The sequence below is a fragment of the Scyliorhinus torazame genome, chromosome 22 (assembly GCF_047496885.1).
Source record: "Scyliorhinus torazame isolate Kashiwa2021f chromosome 22, sScyTor2.1, whole genome shotgun sequence".
NCBI classification, from domain to species: domain Eukaryota; kingdom Metazoa; phylum Chordata; class Chondrichthyes; order Carcharhiniformes; family Scyliorhinidae; genus Scyliorhinus; species Scyliorhinus torazame.
In genome coordinates this window covers 101,283,555-101,304,174 of record NC_092728.1, presented here as the reverse complement: position 1 = coordinate 101,304,174, position 20,620 = coordinate 101,283,555, and the positions used below count along the sequence as shown (strand labels likewise).

General features: G+C 44.0%; 1 protein-coding gene across 7 annotated transcripts in view; it reads right to left on the bottom strand.

The window, feature by feature from the left end:
- The window catches only part of LOC140399277 (G-protein-signaling modulator 1-like), a 386,887-nt gene that overhangs the window by 151,582 nt on the left and 214,685 nt on the right, over nt 1-20,620 (bottom strand). For all 7 annotated transcript variants that reach the window (XM_072488747.1, XM_072488745.1, XM_072488750.1 and 4 more), the window contains 3 exons: nt 19,000-19,142; nt 8,945-9,068; nt 1,671-1,786 (listed from right to left, as the gene is read on the bottom strand). In XM_072488747.1, coding sequence (XP_072344848.1) covers nt 1,671-1,786; nt 8,945-9,068; nt 19,000-19,142 — 383 coding nt within the window. The remainder of the gene's footprint in view (nt 1-1,670; nt 1,787-8,944; nt 9,069-18,999; nt 19,143-20,620) is intronic.

The window sequence follows — 20,620 nt, the reverse complement described above, 5'->3', positions numbered from 1 at the left end:
TTCATTTTAATAGTCTTAACCCTGCCCGCCAAGGACTTGGGGAGGTTATCCCACCTTTAGCCAATTCCCTCTCACCCAACCGCTACCAAAGATACCTGATGTCCATGTTTAGCTTCATTGAAGACTTTATGGAACAGCAATTTGCTAACCGCTAGTCATTAACAGGCAACCTACCTGTTGAAACCAACACTGTCCCAGCACCAAAACAATTTACCATATTGATCCATAAACTGTTCTTCTCAAAAACACCCATGGAATTAAAAACCTTAGTCTCCTGTGAACTGCGTTAGAACGGCTAAATTTCGAGGATAGGTTGTCTCGACTATGTTTGTATTCCCTTCGATATAAACGATGAAGGAGATGATCCAATTGAGGTGGACATAATGACACAAGGAACTGGTAGTTTTCTCTTTCCTTACCCCATTTCCCCTGGTGGCGGGACTTCAGAGCAATAGGAGCATAACCTTAAAGTGAGAGGTAGACTTTTCAGGGGTGATGCCGGGGAACGCTTTCTCCCCCTCAAAACAAACTCCGGAGGCTGGGCTTCAACGGGAAATATCGGCCCAGATTTTACGGTCCTGCCGTGGCGCATCTCCGCCACCACTGCCCCGGAGAAACTGGTGAGCCATTTAAATTTCAATTCTTCTCGGCAACACCGTAACATCCTGCTGGGCAGGAGGATAGATGAAGATACCATAAGACCATAAGACATAGGAGCAGAAGTAAGGCCATTCAGCCCATCGAGTCCACTCCGCCATTCAATCATGGCTGATTTCAACTCCATTTACCCGCTCTCTCTCCATAGCCCTTAATTCCTCAAGAAATCAAGAATTGATCAACTTCTGTCTTAAAGACACTCAACGTCCCGGCCTCCACCGCCCTCTGTGGCAATGAATTCCACAGACCCACCACTCTCTGGCTGAAGAAATTTCTCCTCATCTCTGTTCTAAACTGACTCCCTTTTATTCTAAGGCTGTGCCCCCGGGTCCTAGTCTCCCCTGCTAATGGAAACAACTTCCCTACATCCACCCTATTTAAGCCATTCATTATCTTGTAAGTTTCTATTAGATCTCCCCTCAACCTCCTAAACTCCAATGAATATAATCCCAGGATCCTCAGACGTTCATCGTATGTTAGGCCTACCATTCCTGGGATCATCCGTGTGAATCTCCGCTGGACCCGCTCCAGTGCCAGTATGTCCTTCCTGAGGTGTGGGGCCCAAAATTGCTCACAGTATTCTAAATGGGGCCTAACTAATGCTTTATAAAGCTTCAAAAGTACATCCCTGCTTTTATATTCCAAGCCTCTTGAGATGAATGACAACATTGCATTTGCTTTCTTAATTACAGACTCAACCTGCAAGTTTACCTTTAGAGAATCCTGGACTAGGACTCCCAAGTCCCTTTGCACTTCAGCATTATGAATTTTGTCACCGTTTAGAAAATAGTCCATGCCTCTATTCTTTTTTCCAAAGTGCAAGACCTCGCACTTGCCCACGTTGAATTTCATCAGCCATTTCTTGGACCACTCTCCTAAACTGTCTAAATCTTTCTGCAGCCTCCCCACCTCCTCCATACTACCTGCCCCTCCACCTAATACAGATCAACCACTACACGGCCCAACTGAACAACGGTCTCCTGATCCTGCGTACCAAGCAAAATAAATCTTACTTGTAATACTCGGCAGCCACGTCAAATCTTCCCAGGAATATGTGCGCATTTCCAAGGTTGCTGTAGGCTCTTCGCTCAGCTGCTTTGTCCCCAAATTCCTTTGCTATCGAAAGCCGCTAGGGAAAAATGTTTTAAAAGTTAAGTCTCATCTATTGAAATGAAGTGAACATAGAACATACAGTGCAGAAGGAGGCCATTCGGCCCATCGAGTCTGCACCGACCCACTTAAGCCCTCACTTCCACCCCATCCCCGCAAACCAACAACCCCCCCCAACCCTTTTTGGACACGGAGGGCAATTTATCATGGCCAATACACCTAACCTGCATGTCTTTGGACCGTGGGAGGAAACCGGAGCATCCGGAGGAAACACACACACACACACACGGGGAGAACGTGCAAACTCCACACAGACACTGACCCAGCGGGGAATTGAACCTGGGACCCTGGCGCTGTGAAGCCACAGTGCTATCCACTTGTGCTACCGTGCTGCAAAAATCGCTTATTGTCACAAGTAGGCTTCAAATGAAGTTATTGTGAAAAGCCCCTCGTAGCCACATTCCGGTGCCTGTTCGGGGAGGCTGTTACGGGAATTGAACTGTGCTGCTGGCCTGCCTTGGTCTGCTTTAAAAGCCAGCTATTTAGCCCTGTGCTAAACCAGCCCCTGACAGGCCCATCAATCACTCAAAACCGATGTATTAGATATCGCAGAGTCTCTGCATTATTCACAACTTTGCTAATGATGAAGCATTTGCCATCATCCGCTAATTATTATTTTAAATTGAGCATTTGCACAAGTGCAGCCTGACGGGCAAATGCATTTGTTTTACTGTGTGACTGCGATGGTTTTCTTTTTAAGGACCAACTTGGTTGAAGTTCCTACTTGACACCAGCGCCCCCTATAGAAAACAGCCTCAGATAACCAGGGCAATCAGACAAAATTTGACTCCAGACTCTGTTGCTACGCTACACAGAATCTTGAATCTTGAAATAGGTTCAACACATCAAGACCAGATGCACAGATATAAATTTTAGATGCCCACTGTTTGCCCCTCACTATTAAACGGAACTATCCATTCCCGCCCTATCACTCCACGTGAAATGGAGATCTCTCCATTCTTTTAGCACTGCTATTTCAACATTCAAAATGCCCATTTATTGAAAACACACTGCATAAATTGCCATTTTCACTCGATCCGGGACCTCAAATAAAAAGCATGTTTAACTTGTTTGATCTCAAGAACAAGTAATTCTCCGACCGAATTTCTGATACGCTGAGGAACTAACTACATGGGCTGATCTTCCTGAAATATACATTTTGTTGGAGCAGCAATACAGAGGGATAAGATGAGGGAACGGTCTGGTCATTCTACTGATCCTGATGTCAGCTGCGTTACTCAATAGGAGGAAGGGAAAGGTTCACCAGGGCATGACTCACTTTCACATACCTTCGATTAGACAGTTGAAAATCAGCATTAGCTCAAGTCTGATAAAAGGCTTCCACTAAATAGTACAGCACGTCGGTCGGTAACGAAAGGGAACAGGTTTAAGGTAAAAATACGGGAAGGTGAAGATGATCTTATTTTATAACCAATTTCACATTTCTATCTTTCTTCAGTTCAGGCGAAAGGCCATCGACCCGCAGATTGCTGCCTGGCCTGTTGACTTTCTCCAGCATTTTCTTGTCTTATTTCAGATTTCCTGCACCTGCAAGCTTTGCCAATTATTTTTTTATGCCTGAAAATGAGGTAAGAGCGACATTTGAACGGAAATTGGACAGGTATTCAAAGGGGTAAAATTGCACGGCTTTGGGGAAAGAGCAGAGGGAGTAGGATTAATCCAATTGCTCTTTCAAAGAGCGGGTGCAGGCTCCACTAAGAGTACAAACTAAGAGTACAACATTGAACAAAAATACTGTCCGTGCTGTATAAAAGGATTAATCCCAACCCTTGGCTCTTTACCAAGAGCCGAGAACTTTAACCCCTTCGAATACCTGTCCAATTCCCAATTGAATCTAACTCTACCTCCTTTTGAGGCATAAAAAAGTCACTGTCCGTGTGGAGTTTGCACATTCTCCTCGTGTCTGCGTGGGTCTCACCACATGTGCAGGGTAGGTGGATTGGCCACGCTAAATTTCCCCTGAAGTGGGGGGAAAAAAGAATTGGCAAAACCTGCAGGTGCTGGAAATCTGAAATAAGAGTAGAAAATTCTGGAGAAAGTTAACAGGAGACTAAAAGGGAGAAAAGACAAGGAATTTCCCACCTTACTGCAATATGAGCCGAGAGCCTCAGTACAAACACTAAAGCTGGGTGACACGGTAGCACAGAGGTTAGCACTGTTGCTTCAAAGCGCCAGGGTCCCAGGTTCGATTCCCGGCTTGGGTCACTGTCTGTGCGGAGTCTGCAGGTTCTCCCCGTGTCTGTGTGGGTTTCCTCCGGGTGCTCCGGTTTCCTCTCACAAGTCCCAAAATACGTGCTTGTTAGGTGAATTGGACATTCTGAATTCTCCCTCAGTGTGCCTGAACAGGTGCCAGAGTGTGGTGACTAGGGGCTTTTCACAGTAACTTCATTGCAGTGTTAACGTAAGCCTACTTGTGACAATAATAAAATATTATAATTATAATTATAAAGCTGTCCCCGTTAATTTTACCGATCGTAGCAGAGGAACAACAAGTCCTTTTCTTCATTGTCCTCAAGGTCCCTGTTGCTGGACAGCACTTGTTACTCCCAAGGTACTGGATGGGTGACCCTTTTCCTGACCTCCCTCCCCGGTCTTCTACCATTCGTGGAACCTTACAGCACAGGTGGAGACCATTGGGCCCACCTTTCTTGTGCCAGCTCTTTGATGCTGCCCAATTTAGTCCCACATCCCCGTTTTCTTGCCATAAACCTGCAAATTGGCCTTCAAGTAGATGTCCAATTGTCTTTTGAAAGGCCCTATGGAATTCGCTTCCCTGATTATCCCACGCAAAGTGTTCAAGATTTTACTAAGCCGCTGTGAAGGAAAATGCTTCTCTGCTGCTATCAAACTGTTAGCCACTTTAAATCTGGTTATCCACCCACATGACAGATGAAACAACTTGTGCCTACCTGTTCCATCAAAATCCAACATAATTCTGAATACTTTGGTTCTGTTTTTCCTTAACCTTCTGGTTCTAAGAAACACTGCAGTTTCTCCCGTCTCTCCACACTTGGAATATTGTGTCCAGTTCTGGTCGCCTCATTTTAGGAAGGATGTGGATGCTTTGGAGAGGGTACAGAGGAGATTTACCAGGATGCTGCCTGGACTGGAGGGCATGTCTTATGAAGAAAGGTTGAGGGAGCTAGGGCTTATCTCACTGGAGTGAAGAAGGCAGAGAGGTGACTTGATAGGTACAAGGTGATGAGAGGCATGGATAGAGTGGATAGCCAGAGACTTTTCCCCAGGGTGGAAATGGCTGTCAGGAGGGGACATAATTTTAAGGTGATTGGAGAAAGGTATCGGGGAGATGTCAGAGGTAGGTTCTTTACACAGAGAGTGGTGGGTGTGTGGAATGCACTGCCAGCAGAGGTGATGGAGTCAGAGTCATTAGGAACATGTAAGCGATTCTTAGACAGACACATGGTCAGCAGTAAATTGAAGGGGTGTAGGTTAGGCTGATCTTAGATTAGGATAAATGGTCGGCACAACATCGTGGGCAGAAGGGCCTGTACTGTGCTGTACTGTTCTATGTTCTATGTACAAGGGCAGCACAGTAGCATTGTGGATAACACAATTGCTTCACAGCTCCAGGGTCCCGGGTTCGATTCCGGCTTGGGTCACTGTCTGTGCGGAGTCTGCACATCCTCCCCGTGTGTGCCTGAGGTTTCCTCCGGGTGCTCCGGTTTCCTCCCACAGTCCAAAGATGTGCAGGTTAGGTGGATTGGCCATGATAAATTGCCCTTAGTGTCCAAAATTGCCCTTAGTGTTGGGTGGGGTTACTGGGTTATGGGGATAGGGATAGGGTGGAGGTGTTGACCTTGGGTAGGGTGCTCTTTCCAAGAACTGGTGCAGACTCGATGGGCCGAATGGCCTCCTTCTGCACTGTAAATTCTATGATTCTATGATGATGTTCTATTCCAGGCATTGTCAAACTCGGGGGCGCGAAACCGCGGGTGGGTCGCGGGCGGGTGTCGGGAGGGTCGCGGTGCTCCCGATCACGCAAATCTGCGCGCAACAGCCGGCTTTTAATAATGCCGGCTGCAAGCGGCCTTCAAAATGGCCACGAATATGTAAATAAAATACGGCCGCACTGCGCATGCGTGCCAGATCATCGGCACGCATGCTCAAAACTATATTTTTTAAACGGTCGCAGCTTTTCGTTTTACAAGTTCCGGGGGGGGGGGGGCGTTTATTCATTTTATTCATTTATTTTATTCATTTAATTTTTAATTTTTTCATTTATTTTATTCATTAAAAACATTTTTTTTTTTTTACAAGTTCAGGGGGGTTTTATTTGACAAAATTTTACAGAAACAAAATGCAGAACTTTGGACAGTTGGAGACTCCATACTTTCCGACACCGGAAGGCTTCACCTTCATCCAACAGGTTCCATTGGAGGAGCGTGTACGAGGGCCAAAGGGACCCCCAAACCATTTCCTCCATTTTTGTCAGCAGCAAACAAGGCAAGAGAAAATGGTGGGTCGCGCAGGTCGGCCGGCGTGGGTCACGAAGGTCGGCCGGCGTGGGTCGCGAAGGTCGGTCGGCGTGGGTCGCGAAGGTCGGTCGGCGTGGGTTGCGAAGTTCAGCCGGCGTGGGTCGTGAAGGTCGGCCGGGTTGGGTTCTGAAGGTTGGCCAGTTGGTAAAAATGGGTCCCCGGAAAAAAAGTTTGAAGAACACTGTTCTATTCTATGTTCTATAGCTATCAATGCTACCAAACCTTATTCTCAAGAGCTTGGAATCGGGGATTGATCACAGTTTTCTATTGATTACCTCTCCACTGAATGCTAACTGGGATTCAGAGTTTGCCTCTTCCTCCTTTAGTCTTTCATGGGATGTAGGAGTTACCTATCCTCAGTGGCCCTTGAACGGAGTCAGCAACGTGGTTGTGGGTCTGGAGTCACATGTAGGCCAGGCTGGCCAAGGATTGCCATAGCTGCATATTCCAGATTTATCAATTGACGTTCTATTCCACCAGCTGTCTTGGTGGGGGGATTTGAACCTATGTCCTCGGGGCATTATTCTGGGCCTCTGGATTACTAGTACAGCAACACTACCACTGCACTGCCACGTCCTCTTGCACTTGGAAGCAAGACACATTCCCTCCACAGCACAACCAAGCATCTGCTGTTAGATGATTGGACGAGAATTGTAACTTAGCTCTGAATTTATGCCCTGGAGTCTACTCTTCCTCTTCTATTCCAACCACAAGAGGAATGAAAAAATAATTAGTTATCCAGCAATTCTATTAAAAATCTATTATTAATATTTATGTGCTGGTTTACTTTCTGCACATCTGTGGCTCATCTAATGAATTTTCCACTGAGAATCAATAGCACACAGGCATCCCATCTCTTTAACCTACAGCTTTATAAATGTTAAGGTTCTTCAATCAGATTTCCCCATCTAATAATGTCAATTCTCCCTGTATTGGTCAGTACACAACACTAACCAAATGCTACACCAATGAAGTTCATAGCCTTCATATGTCGCACAGGCGATTCAGCCACCTGACCTGTACCACTCGTCTATTAACAATGGTAGCTTTTTAATCACAATATATTGCTGCCTTAAAGACCAGCTGCAGAAAACAGTGCCACTCTTCCAGGCCATTTCGAGATGATCAGGTAATTTCTCCATCATTCACACACTGCGATAAGCGATTACGACTGATTTTACGCACAGAATTTGTATTCTGTAACTATCCTCTCAACTCACTGCATTTTGTTGGAGAATTGTGAGAAGTTGTTGCTGTTAGGTCCAATTAATTAGTTCTGGACAATCTCAGCAGGTCTGACAGCAGCAGTGGAGAGAGAAGGGAGCTAATGTTTAGAATCTGGAAGACTCTTCGTCAAAAGTGACAAAGCTTTCATAGAATCATAGAATTTACAGTGCAGAAGGAGGCCATTCGGCCCATCGAGTCTGCACCGGTTCTTGGAAAGAGCACCTATCCAAGCCCACACCTCCACCCTATCCCCATAACCCAGTAACCCCACCCAAACTAAGGGCAATTTTGGACATTAAGGGCAATTTAGCATGGCCAATCCATCTAAACTGCACATCTTTGGACTGTGGGAGGAAACCAGAGCACCCAGAGGAAACCCACGCAGACACGGGGAGAACGTGCAGACTCTGCACAGACAGTGACCCAAGCCGGGAGACGAACCTGAGACTCTGGGGCTGTGAAGCAATTGTGCTAACCACTATGCTACCATGCTGCCCGTCAACCCAGATGCCTTCAGATCTGCTGAGATTGTCCAGTATTTTCTGTTTTTGTTTCAGATTTCAGCATCCACAGTAATTTGCTTTTATTTACAATCATTAGCTCTGTTTGCCGTAGCTCGTGGAGACTCTTAAATAGATTCTGTAGACTGTTTGCTGTGGTGCACTGTTTAATTGGACTCTGCTTGCTGAGTAAGTAGAGATTGTTCATTAATAATAATAAATAATAATCTTTATTGGTGTCACAAGTAGGCTTACATTAACACAGCAATTAAGTTATTGTGAAAAGCCCCTAGTCGCCATACTCCGGCGCCTGCTCGGGTACACGGAGGGAGAATTCAGAAGGTCCAAATTACCTACCATCACGTCTTTCGGGACTTGTGGGAGGAAACCGGAGCACCCGGAGGAAACCCACGCAGACACGGGGAGAACGTGCAGACTCCGCACAGTCAGTGACCCAAATGGGATTCGAACCCGGGACCCTGGCGCTGTGAAGAAACAGTGACAACTATTCTGCTACCGTGCCGCCCAAATATGCCATGCCATTATAAACTCGACCATTTGTTTTTTGCTGCAAATCCTTTACCCCCACTCCCACCTCAGTGTCTGACACAGTGGCTCCCTGATAAGGACAAGAATTAGGGTGCCCAATCACATGGAATGTGAATTCCGGGTCACATGCTCCAACGCATTTACCACTGGCACCAGATGTGCATGGCTCTTTCTGATCATGCTTTTTAGAAGGTAGGGTTTAGGGCTTGCATTCTTCTCAAACCATCTGTCGGGACTGTCTTGACAGTAGTGCAAACAGAAAACACTTTCAGAACAAGACATCTTCACGTCATGGCAGTGTCACAGACAGATACTGATCTTTACCTCTTTGTGAAATGCAATTGCGTCATCGTAGTTTCCTAAAAGGTAATGCGTGTTACCGAGGTTACCATAAGCTCGGCCTTGGGCTGCCCGGTCCCCAAATTCTTTAACAATTTTAAGATTCATCCTGAAATGAAATACAGAAAAAAATAGGAAAGATCACCAACATTGAAAACCCACAGCAAAACTCCCTCACCCTGATCATTCAGACCGAACACAACATGATATCCATCATTGAAAGACTATGCATTATGTCGGCAGGTTGTGAGGCTCATAAACTCCAGTGTGAAGTTCAGGGGTTTATAACTATCATTCAAATGCAGACAGATTACAGCCTTGAAATTGCTTCCAAATGCACTTATATTTATAATGTGCATCTTTCAAGTTTATAAATAGGGCCGCACAGAATCCACGTAAGCAAGAAGAGTGTGCGTGATCCAAACTAATAATTCAAACTAAGTTTAGAATGAAACAACACAGGCCTTTGAATATTTGGAATGCTTATTTTTATTTTAGAGTAGCCAATTATTGTTCTTTACCAATTAAGGGGCAATTTAGCGTGGCCTATCCACCTAGCCTGCACATCTTTGGGTTGTGGGGGCGAAACCCACGCAAACACGGGGAGAATGTGCAAACTCCACACGGACAGTGACGCAACGCTGGGATCCGTACCAGGGTCCTCAGCGTCGCCGTCCCAGTGCTAACCACTATGTCGCATGCCGCCCTAAATATTTGGAATGTTAAAAACCATTTGTTGAATGGATTGGATTGGATTGGATTATTGTCACGTGTACCGGGGTACAGTGAAAAGTATTGTTCTGCGTGCAGCTCAAACAGATCATTCCATACAGGAAAAAAAATACATAGTAGGGCACACAGAAAATACACAATGTTAATTCATTGACACAGGCATCGGTTGAAGCATCCAGGAGTGCAGCACTACTCAGCAGAGAAGATGTGTGAAGAGATCAGGATCAGTCCATAAGAGGGTCATTTAGGGGTCTGGTAGCAGCGGGAAGAAGCTGTTTTTGAGTCTGCTCGTGCGTGTTCTCAGAATTTTGTATCTCCTGCCCGATGGAAGAAGTTGGAAGAGTGAATAAGCTGGGTGGGAGGGGTCTTTGATTATGCTGCCCGCTTTCCCCAGGTGGCAGGAGGTGTTGTTATAACCTGCCTGGGGACTAATGGCAATCCCACAATCCTGAGGGAGTATGAGCTTCCCCAATGAGGGGGCAGAGAAATCATTAGCAGGTCCCTGCATAAATACAGCTGGCCAGTATGGAACCAGCCAGAGAGGAGTGAGCAGCAAGGGAGTTACTGCTGCTGTTAAATATATATATATGTTATTGTAAATAAAGTTTTCTTTCTGTTCTACAAACTCGTGTTGGATTCTTCGTGGCCCTCACAAAAGGTGTGGACAGAGTCAATGGGTGGGAGGCAGGTTTGTGTCATGGACTGGGCAGTGTTCACAACTCTCTGTAGTTTCTTCTTGTCTTGGGTCGAGGAGCTGCCATACCAGGCTGTGATGCATCTTGTCAAACTGAACTGGGATAAATACTGTGATACTATGACTACAAGAGCAGGTCAGAGGCTGGAAATGTTATCGCGAATAACTTACCTCCCGACTCCCCAAAGCCTTGTCCACCATCTACTAGGCATAAGTCAGGAATGTGATGGAATACTCTCTACTTGCCTGGTTGAGCACAGCACCAACAACACTCAAGAAGCTCATCACCATCCAGGACAAAACAGCCCTCTTGATTGGCAACCCATGCCCCACCTTAAGCATTCACTCCCTCCAGACCAATGCAGCCGTGTGTATGATCTACAAGATGCACTGCAGCAACTCGCTAAGGTTCCTTTGACAGCGCATTCTAAATCCGTGGCCTCGGCCGCCTAGAAGAAGGGCAGCAGATATCTGAGAACGCCACCCCCTCTAGGTCCCGAAGTCACACACCATTCTGACTTGGAACGGTATCACCAGTCCTTCACTGTCATTGGGTCAAATCCTTTCCAACACTGTGGGTGTAGGCTCATGGGCTGCTGGCAGCAACTTACCACCACCTTCTCAAGGGCAGTTAGCGATGGGTAATAAACACTATCCAGGAATGTCCAAATCCCCATGAACAAATAAATAAAACAAAAATTGGGTCTCAAGACCGATTGTGCCAGAGCTATAAATGTGTCTCTCTTCATCACATGTGCAACTCAGAAGTTTGTAAAAGATGATGTAAAGCAAGATCATTGGTGTGTTTTGTTAGATGGGCCAACCACTGATGATGGCGGTCTGGGCTGATCTTTACACGCTTTGGCAATAAGCCGTTTGATTGTGTGGTCGCGGGGGGGCGGGGACCCAAGTAAAGGCGAGATTGAAGGTAGAGAAGGGCAGGAGAAAAAGAGGAAAAGAAAGAAGGTAAGAGAAAGAGAAAGGAAAGTGAAAAGGGAAAAACAAGAGAGCGGGATCATATGCGAGATGTACAATATCCAGTGAGCAGCAATACTTCTTGATTTCCTCCTAGCTTGTCAATGTAACCATCTAAAAATTATACTGGTTATTATGGAAAAGACACACTCTTGCAGCCTTCAATAACAAAGTCAAACCTGAGGAAGGGCCCCATATCTCATCTCAGCCCCCAATATTTTTACAATTAGTTGTATCGTCAGGCCTCATCAATGCCTGCAGAACCTGAAAGATGCATCTTTTCTGAATGTGCAAAATTTGGCTCACAGTTTATAGCTGAGTTCCTGCCACTGTGATCATGTGCATGGCTATACTTAACCCTGGATGGCTACTTGCGATGACCAAGTACTGTGCTAGTGCTGAGGGCCTGCGAGACCCATGTGCATTCCGTTGAGAAGGGGGGGCCAAAAGCTACAGCCTAAGGGTTGGAAGAATTAGAAGGAAATGAGATAAATCAAGAATTAATGAATAAGTGACACCAAGCCTTGAATTGTAAAACCCATTAGAATGTATGAGAAACGGTAGATTAAAGGAGGTTGGGAGTACTTGAACACCAAGATTGGAGAGACTAAAAGACAAGATTAAATTCAGATTATCACAGTTCCAGTCTAATAAATAGGGACTGAAACAACCACGGAATAGTTGCATCCAACCCCACGATCAGTTACTATGAAATCAACCTTTGTGTGAATTGCTGATGCTGTAGTTACATTTTCCTGCAGCACACAATTGTATTCCCGTTGTTTGGCACAGTTCCAAGTCAAACACAACAGAAAGCCTCCTGTAAATTAAGATTTAAAAACATTTTTTTTTAGAGTAACCAATTAATTTTTTCCAATTAAGGGGCAATTTAGCTCAATCCACCTAGCCTGCACATCTTTGGGTTGTGGGGGCAAAACCCACGCAAACAGGGGAAGAATGTGCAAACTCCACACGGACAGTGACCCAGGGCTGGGATTGAATCTGGGACCTCGGCGCCGTGAGGCAGCAGTGCTACTCACTGCGCCACCGTGCTGCCCAGTAAATTAAGATTTATGACTCTAGATCGGTTCAACCAGAAAGAACATCGAGAAAAAAAACGTGTCGGGGAAATTTAGAATTACGACGTGTAAAACTGGGGCAGGCAAGTTAGATGGGCGCTATTGTTTAGGGGCGACACGGTAGCACAGTGGTTAACACTGTTGTTTCACAGCGCCAGGGTCCCAGGTTCGATTCCCTGCTTGGGGCACTGTCTGTGGAGAGTCTGCACATTATCCCCTTGTCTGCGTAGGGTTTCCTCCGGGTGCTCCGGTTTCCTCCCACAAGTCTCAAAAGACATGCTTGTTAGGTGAATTGGACATTCTAAATTCTCCCTCTGTGTACCAGAACAGGCGCTGGAGTGTGGCGATTAGGGAATTTTCACAGTAACTTCACTGCAGTGTTAATGTAAACCTACTTGTGACAATAAAGATAATTATTATAATAGATCTGTATGAGCCTGGATAAAATTAACTGATGTGTCAAGGGAGGAGAAGGTGTACATTTTTTTTTTTTAAATTGGCCTCCACCAAATTTTGGGTGGAAACTTTGGCATTCTTGCTAATACAGCAAAATTTTAATGGAGACTCAGCATTTACATGAATAATATGCCCTCTGGCGTAAACATTGGGAAGCAAATAAGGTTCAAGCAAGATTGATGATGTCAGAGTGCCGAGGCTTGTTGCTTTCCCCACAACACAACGCACAAATTAACTGCACAGCGTGATGGACATGATCTGGGAACAATTGATACACAAGCTAACTTTGGGCTACATTGTCAACACTCAAACAGTCTTGCTCTTCAGCAGAAAGCACAGTGCAATTCAAAGTTCCAAATGATAGTACACTACAGCATCAAAATCATCTCTGGCCTGTGAGAAACAACCATGTTAAAGGGTCCAGGAGACGTAAACTTTGAGCACAAACTAGCAAAGAGTTGGAGTAATGCTATAGTCTTATTTTTCAATGTTTTAGGGCACCATTGATGAGCTTGAAGGTAATCACAGCAATAAGTTCGGGTAGAGAGTACAAAACTTAACTGGCATTTTCTGAGGATGCGATAATATGATTGGACAAGGGTTCACACTAAATTTAAAAATGTATTAGATAAGAATCTTAAGAGTCTTGGGGATTAAAGGGGAAATCTATATATTTTTTTGAAAACACAGCTGCGACAAATGAAGACATGAATGAATGCAAAAAAAGATTAATTAAACTTGGCGATGTTGCAAGAGGTGGGTTTCCAGAGAAATCAGTCAGTCCCAAGGTCTCCAGCAACAACAACCATGAAAAATAGCGTTTTCCAAAGATGTCAAATGGTTCAATAAATGCCACCTCTTCCCCTTCTGAGCGAGAATCGAAACTCAGCAGCTGCAAGATCACTATTTAATGTAAATCAACCTGGTGTAATGTAAAGTGACAAATTCAAGCAGCTGCAAGTGTGAAACCTGCTGGAAAATGAAGATACCGACCTTGCAGAAGGTGAAATGGCAAGAATGTAGGTGTGCTATTTGTAGTAACTTTTAAATGTCTTGTACAGAATGAGGCAATTATTAGCAAAGTAAACTGAATGATTCTATACTTGAATTGGAGTATTTAGAAACAAGATTATTTTCATAAGGGACATGAAAAGAGAACGAGACCTGCTCTGGGTATTACGAATAGATGGAAATGTATAAAGCGGAGACCGAAATTTGATTCTATTTGATCAGGAGTTACAGGTACATTTAAGGAAAAGCTGGTTAATCACAGGCGGGTGAACGTGTTAATATTTATGCTGATAGGGACAAGGTGAGGGTGGATAGGACGAGGGTCATGTGGAGTATCAACATAGACTGGCCTGTTCCCATGTTGTACATTCTATCTAAGGTGCAATGCAGGCCCAAAATATAAAGAGCAATTTCTAACATACTACAGATTTATACAATAGACATGCCACTTGGTAAAGTGGAATGTTTTTGTTTGTTATAATAATTACGTTAAAAAAATCGAATAAACGGGTTTGGCGTACATGTTCTTAAATAGGTTGAGGAGGAATAAGTGCTTGGAATAGAGCTCAAACAACGGTTTCATTCTCCACCAGAAAAGTTGGATGAATGGTCTCCTTATGTTCCGGTTTTATGTTAATTTTGGCAGATTGAGAAACAAGCCTTGCACGTTGCCCACTGTCCGTTCACGCTGCTGGAATAATCCCTTCCCTCGACTCTTCTCTCTCCAATCCAAAGGAGGTTCCAAGGTGAGGATTTTCACTCAGCAATAAGCAGGAGGGCATCAGTTCTGGGCCTTTTGGCGAAGGTGAGCGCGAGGTCAAGTGTAGTGACTGGATCTGGTGTGTCTCTCTTGTGGGGACAATGAATTGGATTCAATTGGAATTGGATTTTGGAGCAGGCGAGGAGCTGGATTAGGGGTTTGCCCCTGTCCATAAGACCATAAGACATAGGAGCAGAATTAGGCCACTCGGCCCATCGGGTCTGCTCCGCCATTCAATCATAGCTGATATTTTTCTCATCCCCATTCTCCTGCCTTCTCCCCATAACCCCTGATCCCCTCATTAATCAAGAACCTATCTTTCTCTGTCTTAAAGACACTCCGGACCTTTCCAAGGCCAGCACACCCTTCCTTAGATACAGGGCCCAAAACTTCTCATAACACTCCAAATGGGGTCTGACCAGAGCCTTATACAGCCTCAGAAGTACATCCCTGGTCTTGTCCACACTCTGAGCTCTGGTTTTGTAACTCTGATAAAGTAATTTTAAAAAAACAAGCTGGAGGAGTCAAAGTGATATGAGAAAGGGAAAAGGAAGAAGGAAGTGCGCTAACAGACTTCACTTAAGTGGGGGTCTTTCACATGAATGGGACGCCCCAAAGCTGGTTACTGTCAAGAAACATTTTTGATTTGTAGTTCTACGAAACCTGAATGCTCTTGTAAAGTGCAACAAGTCATTGCAAATCTGGTTGTTAACTGTAACTTTGAAACAATCCATAACTAAACCAATTAGCATTATTATAGTGTCGCAAATATCTAAGAACATCCTAAAGCATTTCACTGGAGCATTATCAAACAAAATTTGACTAGGAACCACATCAGGCGACAGTCGAACAGGTGCAAAGAATTATGTTTCAAGGAGTGTATTTTCATTTACACAGAGGGTGATGAACGCCTGGAATGTGCTGCGGGAAGAGGTGGTGGAAGCAGATACGACAGCGGCGGGAGGCATCTTGACGAATACATGACTAGGATGGGAATAGAGGGATACGGACCCTGCAAGTGTAGAAGCTTTTAGTTTAGACGGGCATCATGGTCGACGCAGGCTTGGAGGGCCAAAGGGGCTGTTCCTGTGCTATACCATTCTTTGTATTAAAGTGGGAGAGACAGGTAGACAGTGGAGAGAATTGGGGGAAGATATTCTCGAGTTTAGGTCCCAGGCAGGCGAAGGCTGTTAACGATGGAACGATAGAAATGGGAGATGAGGAAGACGACAGAATTGGAGGATGGCAAAGGTCTCGGAGAAGATTATAGAGATCGGAGGGGCGCAATTTCATGGTGGCATTTGAAAACAAAAATAAGAATTTTATACAAATCTGAGGTTTTGCGAGACCAGGGTAGGTTAAAGGACACTGGCGTGATGGGTGAAATGACCTGGTGTGAGTTAGGCACCACATAACTGGACGAGGTCAATTTTATGAAGTACAGAGAGATACACAGCAATTGTGCACCATCTGATAACATAATTTACAAATGCGAGCTTAAATTGAATTAGTGACCTCAAACAAAAAGGATTCTGTACACACTGCACGTTTCAAGAATGATTTCAACAGGTTTCATGAATCCAATATCCTTGGTTGATATTAGAAAGCAAGGAAGTTGTTATCTTCAGTACATGATTTTCATCCTTAAACTGCTTTGTTATATTGTCCAAAAAAGTAGACTGCCGGCTGAAAAGAAGCTATAGAAATTGTACCGGTGATTGCCTTATTTCCCTTTTCTCTTACTATGTGGCCATCATTTTGATCCATGGATATTTAACCTTTAAGTCGAGCAGAGGAAATGAGGGACTGAAAAGTTGCAAAATAGTACACTGTGCTATTAGAGATATAGCTTTTGAACAACAGAACTCAGACTTTGTGGAGGGATTCGGGTCGATTGGTTGGCTGGTGGTCAATGGATGGGCCAAAGGTCGTATTCTGCCCCATGACAGGGCGGCGATTGGGTTTTCAGAGAACCCAGGAAGGGTCAGGGTTGGTCTCTGTCTCTTTGTGTCTGTCTCTCTCTCTCTCCCTCTGTTTGTCTATCTCTCTCTGTCTGTCTGTCCCTTACCTGTGGTTTTCAAGACCATTTCAGGTGGAAAGCAAAACCTCAAACTGAAGGCTTAGACTGAGGAAAAGTGAACTGAAAGAGGCCCATCTGAAACAGAACCTTTTATCCTTTTTATTTTTCTTCACACCGCTCTTTCCTCTGTGTTTGTCCGTCCTGTGTATAATATATATATATATATATGGGCGGGAGTTAGGAATTAGGTAATAGTTAACCAGTTGTATTTGCTGCTTATTTACTCATAGTTATTATTAATAAAAATAATGTTTAAGTTTAAAAACCTGGTGAGTTAATGGGCAGCCAGAGACCAAAGACTTGGGCTATTTTCTAGGAATTAATTGTTAATTTCCATCATGTTGCAACTCCGTGTCAAGTGGGACTGGAATTGACTGCGCACTAGCCGGGGGTTTTGTTAACAGAATGGAAACTTGGATTTTCTTTTCATTAAGGCAAGCATTTTTTTTGCCCATCCCTAATTGTTCGATCTGTTGGTGGTGTGATCTTGAGAAGCCACCTTCTCAAACTGTTTCAGCTGCAATGCTGAACAGTATGCTTGGTTATTCCTGAGGGCCAAGTAGTTTTATGGTCACCAATACGGAGACTGTTTTTAACATTTCAAATGTATTTAATTAAATGAAATTAAATTCCCCAGATGCCATGGTGAGATTTGAGCTCGCGTCTCTGGATCATTAGTTCAGGCCTCTGTCCAGTAATATAACCCCATTATGGTATTGCCTCTAATTATTGATGCAAATTTTGCTGGTGTGCCAGTAAAGCTGCAGGACCCTATTTCACACTGAACACACAATGCCAGCATCAAGCACTTCCAAAGTTGGTTACAACATGAATCTCAGTTCTGGGAATTGAATGTATATTTGGAAAAGGAAACAAACAGCAGGTTAATGAGGAAACAGCGGGACTTATAGGATGGCTCCTTTAAAGAGCTGGCACATGCCCAACAGGCAGAATGGCCTCCTTCTGTTCTGTATGATTCGATGATCTAATAAAAGGTCCAAGAGGGAAGATGGTAACCTTCATATTTCGTTGGACATTAAAGGTTTACAGTTTCTGTTGTGCCGACCAATGTTCTTCTTTGACGCAAAATCAGCAAAAATAAATCAATGGATCAATTATCAGACAAAATACATCATTACACTTCTTCACGCCTGAAGCAGTTTTTAGCATTTAAGTATAATGCGCTGCACACAAACATTACTTTATAAAAGTTTTGTTTCCCAACCAAGTTATTTAAACATACTTCAGTCAAACTTGGTCAAATCCTCTGAAGAAATGCCAACTCAAGTGGAAAGTCCCACAAATTAGTGTACCTTGACTTAAAGAAGGCTTTTCACCAAGTTCCATATGAAAGGCTCAGAGTTAAAACTCAAAGCACTCAGGGGCAAACCGTGGGAATGGATAAGCAACAGACCTAGGAAGTGACGGATAGAGTACTGAGTGAGCTGCCCCGAGGTATCATTTGAGGCCATTTATGGTTTCTGATTTTGCACATTCTCCCTGTGTCTGCGTGGGTTTCACCCCCACAACCCAAAAATGTGCAGGGTAGGTGGGTTGCCCACGCTAAGTTGCCCCTTAATTGGAAAAAAATAATAATTGGATACTCTAAAAAAAAATGTTTAAAAAAAAATAAAAAAATTATGGTTTCTAATTAACCAATCTTTTTGGTTTCACAAAGTACAGCAAGGTTCTGGCTATCATGCTTCAGGGGAACCGGGTTACTGTGTTCAGGGGCTCAGGGTGTCATGTTTGGGGTATGTAGATATTTTGATGGGGGCGGAGATAGTACATATACCGCATTACTTTTCTAAAATCAAAGCTTTCTTTTCTCTTTTTAAATTTGAAATACCCAATTCTTTTTTTTCCCCCGCTTAAAGGGCAATTTAGCGTGGCCAATCCACCTACCCTACACATCTTTGGGTTGTGGGGGTGAGACAAACGCAGACACGGGAAGAATGTGCAAACTCCACACCGACAGTGACCCGGAGTCGGGTCTTCAGCGCAGTGAGGCAGCAGTGCTAACCACTGCATCACCGTGCTGCCCACTGGAGTCAGGAAGTTTTAATAGAAAAATTAAACCCAACAGTATGTTCCTTGTTTCTGGACTGTATGAGCAAGGGGAGTGCTGTGTATGCTTCGTATGTTCCTCATGGGTAGCCAGAACACATCTTGAACATCTGTTTTGATTGCCTTTTTCCCCCCTTCCCAAGTGTTTAATTTGCAAGTTGGAGGTGCAGATGCTGCTTTACTCACTCATAGTATTCAGTGGCCTTCTCCAAAGTTTCCTTCACTTCATCAGGCAAGTCTCCGGAGTCATGGACCATGAGCCAGGACAGCTGTTTCCCTTTGGCATGAAAAACGTTCCCAATATTATACTGCGCTCGCGCTTCACCAACCTGGACAGGAGAGAAGAGCGAGATTCTTCATGGGATGAACATTTGCTTCCGAAGGTCACGATTAACAATTGGGCAAAAAAGTGACATTTGACAAAGGGAAACAATTTCTTCAGTGTGCAGATGTGGCGTTAAGTGTGGGCCTCAGGAAAATGAACAATCGGCCTTGTTTTTATTGCAGAACTCAAATACTGGAAATACATACTTGAAATTCAATGCACACTTGACAAATTAACTGACTGATTATCCACAAGCAGCACAGTGCAGAGAGACGGATCAAAATTAGTAGAAAATTAAACAAAAAAAATGCAGGAAATTGCCAGATCAGGCAGCAGCAGAGGACAGAACCGGAGTTAACAAGCCAGGACTGAGAGTTGTTGTTGAAACTGGAAAAACCTAAAAGATGTACAGGGTTTTAAGCAGTCGTGAGGCAAGGAGAGGACACAAACAAACAAAAGGGTCTATAAAGTAGTGACAAGTGTGCTTTAAATGACAAAAGGGATAATAGTGTCAGGCCGAAAGGGGTGATGACAACACAACTAAAGCATCAAAAGCTAAATCTAGAGTTGCTGCAGATGTAAACAGCAGAATCAGTGCCAGCTACTGCGGTCCAAAAAGATGGGAGCACTGGCTATGATTTGGAAAGTTTGAATTTGTTGTCAAACCCGTTCCAGATCTCAGAAATTTCCAATGGAAATGCAGAGACCGGAAACTTAACGTGGGTTCTTTCTGACCAGAGTATTTCCAGGATTTTCTGTTTACATTTCAAATTCCCAGCATCCGCATTATTTTCCCTTTCCAATTCGCAGCGTATTTCCAATTCGCTGCCGCTTCGTAGGCTATATTCTGGGTATCAGTCTTGCATTTGTGCTAAGTACTCTCCAACCTTCTGTTGTAAGATGCCTTTTAGGAGTAGCAGCATGACATCACGAGAAGGGAAGTGTGTCATGCAATGCAGTCTTAGTTTCCTGTACCAGACTCCCCAAACAGGCGCCAGAATGTGGCGACTAGGGGCTTTTCACAGTAACTTCATTTGAAGCCTACGTGTGACAATAAGCGATTTTCTTTTCATTTCATTTTCATTTCAGTTTCACTTTTGCCTGTGAGCAGAACACAGCACAGCTCTCATGTCTTCTAGTTTTGTACCCATGTATATCTGTTCTCATGTGCATTGTCTAAATCGTTTAACGCACAGCGTGTTTACACGGTCCCTTATGAATAATTGAGATCTTTATATCAATATAAAATCATGATCATTCCACATGGCTAATTACTATAGAGCTTTATTGCACTCGGTAATAATCCATCAGCCATTCATGCACACCCCATGAATTTATCAGAATATAAGCAGCAAAAATCTTATTTAAATAAAAGACTCAATAATGCAGAACATACGGTAATGGAATCCCTTCATCATTCATTTGTAGAAATGGACACAGTGATTTTATGACAAGCTTCGGTTTATTAAATTATAGATGTCG